Source organism: Pyrus communis, chromosome 15 (assembly GCF_041283825.1).
Source record: "Pyrus communis isolate YQ-2024b chromosome 15, ASM4128382v1, whole genome shotgun sequence".
NCBI lineage: Eukaryota > Viridiplantae > Streptophyta > Magnoliopsida > Rosales > Rosaceae > Pyrus > Pyrus communis.
Window position 1 is genome coordinate 38,827,833 of NC_142579.1, and position 8,022 is coordinate 38,835,854.

The 8,022-nt window shown below is 34.9% G+C and overlaps 1 protein-coding gene across 1 annotated transcript; it reads right to left on the reverse strand.

Annotated features, from left to right (window-relative positions):
• Positions 1-1,797: 1,797 nt before the first annotated feature.
• LOC137715113 (uncharacterized) lies at positions 1,798-5,292 on the reverse strand. The gene is made up of 2 exons (XM_068454343.2): positions 2,587-5,292; positions 1,798-2,388 (listed from the first exon to the last, which is right to left on the reverse strand). The coding sequence occupies exons 1-2, from the start codon at positions 5,240-5,242 to the stop codon at positions 2,027-2,029; spliced, it is 3,018 nt and encodes a 1,005-aa protein (XP_068310444.1). The 5' UTR covers positions 5,243-5,292; the 3' UTR covers positions 1,798-2,026.
• Positions 5,293-8,022: the final 2,730 nt, after the last annotated feature.

The window sequence follows — 8,022 nt, forward strand, 5'->3', positions numbered from 1 at the left end:
TAAAACTAAACTACAGCATTATGATGACTCTTTGTCAATGAAATAAAGGGCACCAACCTTGCTCTAACACACACATTTTCTCATGCAACTAACTTTTAGACCTAATAGCTTAACTTTCAAATAAACATTTGTTATGTGTTCATAAAGTGTATTTTCTGTCCAATGACTAATTGTCACATGATGAAATAATGACGAGAGATAATGATGCATTGTGATACATTGAAATCGAACGAAAATCTTAAGCTATAATCCATTAGCAAATGAAATTCATAAAAATTTGAGAAAACCTCAAAGTTGAGTGTTGAATGATATGAATGATAATTCATATACAACGTCAAAATTGTTTAAATAGTCGTAGCAAAGCCTACCTCCAAAAAGAGAATAAATTATAAAATAATAAAATTTCGAAAACCTTCTAAGGGGGTGTAGTCAAATGAGGATTTTAAAAGACTTTAAAATCCTGGTGTAGTCAACTAGGATTTTAAAAGAATCTATTTAAATATAGGGATAGTCAATTAAGGGATCTTAAAATACTTTAGAATCCTGATCTAGTCAACTAGGATTTTAAAAGATTTTTATAGAGTCAATGCAAATCTATAGGTATTCATAAATTCATAGATTTTGAATGATTTCTTTCAATATGAGATTTTGTAGGATTTGAGAAGCGATTGTAAGCATAACAAAATCCTACCTCCACCCCTAGGATTTCTTTTCAACCCCCTCGCTTTCTCTCTCTCTACACTTTGCAACTTGATCTTTCTTTCTCACTCTCCATTTTCTTTCAAACATAAAAGCTGCCAACTTGATGTCCCTTCATGTTCATCCGTCACCGTCCTACTTGCCAACTTGAATTTTTTGAATTTTTTATTTCCTTTATTTTGGATCGTGTAATATTTCTTGTAATGCTTTCATGGGAAGTGTTAATGCCTACTAGCAATTCTTGTAATGATTATGCATTTTATCTGAAGGTGTTAATTTTTTACCATGTTAATTGAACTCTTAAAAATGACTACTCGTAATCTTACTGCCAATTAATGCTTTATGTTATTTTTCGTGTAATCGTGTTAGTGTAAGAGTGCAAGTATCTTCTAAAGCCTATTTATATTAGGAGATGTACTTAGATTGAACAACACAGATTATGAACTAATCAATTGTTAAGAAAAAATGTTAATTTTGAGACATTTGATTCAAGAAGCACTACTTGTTCTGGCTAGTTAAAATTATTTTTCGTAAATAAATCACAATTCAAATGAGAAAGAGAAACACATATTTGATTGGTTAATATTTCCATATCAATATATATATATATATATATATATATATATATATATGCTTATGTCTTTTTCAGATTGTGCACTGAGAAAGAAATTTATGTTGTAGGAGTCAAAGAAGAAATCCTAAGAAATCCATGAAAGAAATCCTTACAAATCCATAGAAATTTATAATAGAAATCCATAATAGCATCATAATTAATTGGTGACAATATATTAGTGACTTTGCTCACTTTTCTTGTAGTGCTTATGATGAAATAAGTTTGAGCGTGTAAATACAGAAACGGGTCAGCTAAGTTTCCGAAAGCAAAGGGATCAAGCCTAATAGGGCAAAACTTTGTGTTCATCGCTCAAAACTACTCGAAAAGTTACAAAAAAAATTCACTTTCGAATATGACAACATCAAATAATATATTAGCCGTGAATTTTCAATTCTCAAATCATTTCCTAAACATTGTTTTCCTTCTTTTAATTTTATTGCATTTGAAATTATAAAATCACCAATAATCAATTGAAAATCAAAATATACATAACAAACAGACATAATATAACTTTATTAATTGAAACGAGAGAGATGACTACAAATCACCGAGACGGGTGACTAACTTATTTTCTATAGTTACAAAACATTATATTTATAACATAACCATAATACTAATAGGCTAGACCCAAAACTAATCTTAAAGGAAAACCTGAATAATAACCTAAATACTATTATTTTCCAACAAACTCAGTACATAAACTTTCAATTGTTGTTAATATTGATGCTTGGCACTCTTTGCGCTGAGAAGGGTCTTTCTGGTAGTTTCCAATTTGTGAAGGGCGTCCCTCAAGCTTATGCGTCCGTCGGGAGAAGCACAAGTGCAATAGAGGCCAACCTCAATGATTGAGATGAGGCAATTATGTCCTACTTCTGTGATGATGAGGTCGTCTAGCAGCTCGGAATCTAGCACTTTGATCACGTCGTGAGGGAAGGCTGACTGCACCCATGTGATGATGCTTTGATCTCCTGTAAAACTTTCATGGGTGGGGCTTTTCCCGGTGAAGAGCTGTAACAACACTACTCCGAAACTGTATGCATCACCCGCTGTCGAGGGTTTCTGGTGGATACCATACTCTACAGTGTGGTATTCATTCTCCAAGTTAGTATATTAAAAAGCAAGCAAATTTACTTGACACCCGTGATTAACTGGTACGAAGTGTTACTTATCACGAAAATCGACCAATGATTGACATGTATCATATGGCATATTGAAAAATAATTAAATATTCTTTCAAGTGAGAAATAGTTCAGAACTATGTAATTAATACCAACCTGGGGGTATGTATCCTATAGAACCCTTCAGGACATGTGTGGAGCTAAGTGACTGTTGCGCAATCTCTGTGCTCTCCATCAGCAGCTTCGCCAGCCCGAAATCTCCGATCTTTGCATTCATATCTCCATCCAAAAGAATGTTGCTCGGCTTTAAATCGCAGTGCACAACCGGAACTTCGCAGTCATGATGCAGATAATCCAATCCACACGCCACATCAATGGCCACATTTAGTCTCTCAAAAATGTTCAACCCATCTCCATCTGCATTTTTTCTCTTGCCTCTAATCCAATCTTCCAAGCTCCCATTACTCAAATACTCGTAAACCAAAGCAAGAAACTCCATGTTTTGAAAGTCCAAGCTGGAGCAAGAGGTGATCAGTTTAACAAGATTCCGGTGCCTCACGCTCCTCAATGCTTCGCACTCTGCCATAAAACTCTTCCAAGATGCTGTCATTTTCATATCAAGCACCTTCACTGCAACTTCAGTTCCTTCTCTCAAAAGACCTTTGTATACAGCCCCAAAGCTCCCTGTTCCAATCAAATTTTCGGGGTTGAAATTCCCAGTTGCCCCACGTAGCTCTTCGTAACTGACCATTTGATGTTGCCCTTTTAGTAGCAAACCAGAATTTGTTTCTGTTGCTTTGCCGCCTGAGCCTCTTCTTTTTCTAAAATGTAGCAAAAGACCAACTGTAACACATGTTACCAACGTTGCCAAAGCAACAGTAGAGATAAGAACTCGGACAAGTACCTTTCTCCTACGTTTCACACAAGGGAAATGCATGCATAGCTTAGGGTTGCCTTCAAGATGGACACTTGAGATATTTTTAAAAACTCCACCATTTGGAATCACTCCTTCTAAGTTATTAAATGAGAGGTTCAAGTATCGAAGGACACGCAGGTCTTGAAGTTTATCAGGAATAAAGCCAGATAGTTGGTTCGAGGAGAGGTCTAAAATCTCAAGACCCCTCATTTCTCCAAGAGCATTTGGAAGGGGACCTGAAAGTTTGTTTCTGGCCATGAACAATCCGTCCAAGCTTGTACACTTTCCAATTGAGCTGGGAATCAACCCCGAAAACTGGTTGCTAGAGAGGTCAATAGTGGCAACACTTGCGAGAGATCCTAATTCTTCAGGCAAAGGTCCACTCAGGAAATTGTTAGACAGATTGAGAATAGTGCTCAAACTAGGAAGGTTTAGAAATATTTCTCCGGAAATACTTCCGTTGAGCAAATTGTCGGATAAGTCCATGGAAAGCAATTTCTGGAAGTTTGAAAATGAAAGGGGTATATGGCCAACAAAGTAGTTTCCAGATAAATCAATATGGTTCAATTTCATGATATTACCTAAGGAGTTTGGAATTGTGCCAGACAATTTATTTCTTGCTAAACCAAGCATTTGCAACTCTTTCAGCTGCCCAATTTCTGATGGGATTTCACCAGAAATTGAATTGTAGCTCACATTTAGCAAAGTTAAACTACTGAGTTGACTAATTGAGGCAGGTATGTTACCATAAATTCGATTCCCTCCCATGTACAATTTTGACAGAACCTTGGAGAGGTTGCCAATGGACTCTGGAATTAGGCCTTCCAGCCGATTTTCATCAATCGCAAGCCAACTTAAGCGACTGCTGTTTGTCAAAGAAGTAATGAAATTAAGACCATTGTCACCGTAGCTAACTATCCGATTGAAGCCAATGTTGTACATTTCGAGGAAGGGAAGATTTCCGAGGCCCGGTGGAACTGTTCCTTCAAGAAAGTTGTTAGACATGCGAATTGATCGAAGTCCAGAGATGTTGTGTAGAGAAGGAGGAATTTTTCCTGTGAATTGATTGATACAATTCCTGAAGTACAAAAGATTTGGAAGTGTGTCATCAATGTTGCTAGGAATCTCACCCCACAGATGGTTTGAAGCCACAGTGAACAAAACTAGAGAGGAAATGTTGTATATGGATGAGGCAATGGTCCCGGTGAGTTGGTTAACGGCGAGGTCGAGTTCTTTGAGTTTATGGAGGTGACCTAATTCACTAGGTATAGTACCACTGAGTCTGTTTGTACCTAGATTCAAATTTGTGAGGGTGGATGAAAGGTTGCTAATCGATGGTGGGATCGGACCGAAAAAATTGTTTCGTGCCAAATTCAAGACTTGGAGATTTTTCAACTGTCTAAGGTTTTGCGGGAGGATTCCTGTGATGTTGTTTGAGGACAAGTCGAGGATTTCGAGTGCCATCAATTGGGTTATGTTTGATGGAAGTGAACCTCGTAGGGTGTTGGAGCTTACGTTGAGCGACCTCAAGCGAAAAAGGTTGAAAATTTGAGTGGGAATTGTTCCGGTTAATTTGTTGTTATGGAGTTGGAGGGAATGGAGGAAGGAGAGGTTACCAATGTGAGGGCTTATGGTGCCTGTGAGTCCCAAGCCTGAGAGGTCAAGAGCAATGACTCTCTTGCCATGTTTGTTGCATACAACTCCAGTCCAGTTGGTGCACGGGGATGAGCTTTGGTCCCAGAAATATGGAGGGAGATTGGCTGTTGATTTGAATGAGATCAAGGCTTCTTTGTCTGTGGAAATGCTTGGAATTACTGACTCTATGCTCACAAAAAAGCATGTCAGAAGAATAGAAAATGTGGAAAGTTGTGGCGATAGATGGAAGTGGAAATCCATATCTCTTGGCTTCGTGTTTTGCTTTTCGATTTGGAACTACAAGATGGGTTTTATAGGGGAGGGAAAGCATTGTTAGTCAACTAATTAGTCAAGGAAATAACTTGGTCTCTCAAAGGATGAGAAGGAGTTCTTTCGCAGAATAATACATGCTTCGTTACAAAAATTTGTGTTTATAATCGAAATTGTTAATATTGTAAATTTTTATATAAAAATTCTCTCCAAAAAATCAATAAAATATGACTTTAGCCCTTGACATTCAAGTTTCTAAACGCAAAACCTGACATAATTTTTTTATCTGAATAAAACTCGTTGACGATTCCACATAAGCAAATTCATTACTTTTGTTTGACTTTACACGTTTTGTATTTTCCAAATGCCGAAAATACTGCCAATTACCATATTAATGTATACATTTAATTGTATGCATATTTGAAGGCAAAAATTTATGATTCTAAAAAAAGAGCGTTTTGATATAGACCCTCGTTTTTAAATGTTATAGACTAAACATCTATTCTTTTGGAAAATTTGATTAAACATTTTCCTTACAATTTTGGTTCTTAATTTTATTTCATTTTATTTTATTAGAAGTCTATTCACAAAATTTCTTTACTGCATTCCCTTTTTTTTTCCTCCTATTTTTTTGCATCTCTTATTATGATGATTTCAGAGTTTTTAATTTTTTTAATTAAAATACTTATTTTAGCAAATTAAAATATAATGTAAAAAAACTCGTTGCTAGGTACGTTTGGTTATATCGGTACGTTTGATTATATCGGTATATTTGGTTACTTATAAGATGATTTGGTTTATGGTATATTTGGCTTTTTGGTACATTTGAATTTTTGGTACATTTGATTTCTTGGTACATTTGAATTTTTGGTATATTTGAACTTTTGGTACATTTAGTTTTTGGTACATTTGAATTTTTGGTACGCTTGTTTTCAAACCATAAGTTTTAGTATATTTTTTCATAGAAAGTGTCATTAAATCGTATGTAACATCCCACATTGCTCAGGGAAATGGATCATGTAAACCTTATATGTATATTCTCATCTCTACCTAGCACGAGGCTTTTTGGGAGCTCACTGACTTCGAGTTCCATCGGAACTCCGAAGTTAAGCGAGTTCGCGCGAGAGCAATCCCGAGATGGGTGACCCACTGGGAAGTTCTCGTGTAACTTCCCAGAAACAAAACCGGCCCAAAGCGAATAATATTGTGATACGGTAGAGTCGAACCTGGGATGTGATGGGGGCCCGGGCCGGGATGTGACACCGTAGAAGTTTAAAAGACTGGGTAAATTAATTTCCTATATTGTAGACAATTATATGTAATTTAAAAATAGAAAAATGTGATGTGCTAATCGGTCAAAATCTCTTAAACAAATCATAAAAAAAAAAAAAAAAAAATCAATGTTTGATTTAAACACGTATAAAAAAAATACAGGAGATTCTAATTTCTTCAAATAATTAAGCAGTATTTTAGTTTACCTACAAAATAAATGCTGTCATATTCAAAATTAACTAACCTATATATTACATATAAATATAGATAAATAATCTAATTTCTTCAAATAATTAAGCAGTATTTTAGTTTACCTACAAAATAAATGCTGTCATATTCAAAATTAACTAACCTATATATTACATATAAATATAGATAAATAATTTTTACACACTAATATAATAATAAATAAAAAATACCTAATGTATGTAATAATTTATTTACAAAATTTACCTACAAAACAAAAGAATATTAATTGTTTTTTAAATAAAAAATTACTATTTGATGCAAAATAATTGAGGGGTGTGCTATCCACACATCACTTTTTACTTCTCACACACCCTTTGTTAATTTATGTCCGTTGATCTTCTTCAATTTATCCGATCTGACGGTTGAAAACTAAAAAAATGTGGAAGAAGTAAAAAAGGGTGTGAGAATATCACATCCCAATAATTGATTGTACAAAGGATTTTTCTGTACGAAAAGGATCTGCCTATTATTTTATTTTTATCAAACAATCACACACACACACACACACACACACATATTTCCATATGGGTTTAATTGCTATTCATAATTATGGTGAAAATATTTATTGAAATGCATGAAAACAGATGGACGACTTACGAACCGTGAAACAAGCCCCATTAGTCAAGGCCTATAGTATGGGGAAGGATTATTTTCTTAATCACTGCCTATTTAGTCAAGTGGGATTTCATTGAATGAAGAAGATGGATCTTTATTTTGACGATTTGTCTTTGCTAGACGTGCTTGACTGGGTTCAAATGATTTGATGCGCTGAATCTTAAACCTTGTTCGTCAAATGATGTATGCAAAATTATGTATTAAAAGGAGAGAACGGAAACATTGGATGTGCAAATTTACTTGGTGGTACAAGTTAAGTATTGGGAAATGGTTTATGCATAACATTTTATTGAAAAGTCAGACTTTAACACGAAGGTGTGATGGTGAAAAATAGCAAAATTACAAAGCATAACGTTTAGAGTTTAAACTCTAGTAGCAGTTGATTATTGGGATTCTTTCCAACCTTGTAATTAAGTGATGGAGGTAGTCAAAGGTCATGGTTTTGTCAAATTATCTTTGCTAGGTGCGCTTGACGAGTCAAGTCTTCAAAACTTGTTCATATGCTATAGATGACTCTAGATAGTTTTAGAAAGAGGAATCTTTTATCATCAATACAAACGCGTAGAATATGCAAATTCAGGGGTTTTTCTGATGTGTTAGTTGTGCAAATTTTTCTTCAATTAAAACATTTGGTG

Coding starts and splice junctions, on each gene's coding strand:
- LOC137715113 (XM_068454343.2), bottom strand. CDS start 5,242: ATGGATTTCCACTTCCATCTATCGCCACAACTTTCCACATTTTCTATT. Junction 2,389..2,586: donor TATAGGATACATACCCCCAG/GTTGGTATTAAT, acceptor ACCACACTGTAG/AGTATGGTATCCACCAGAAA.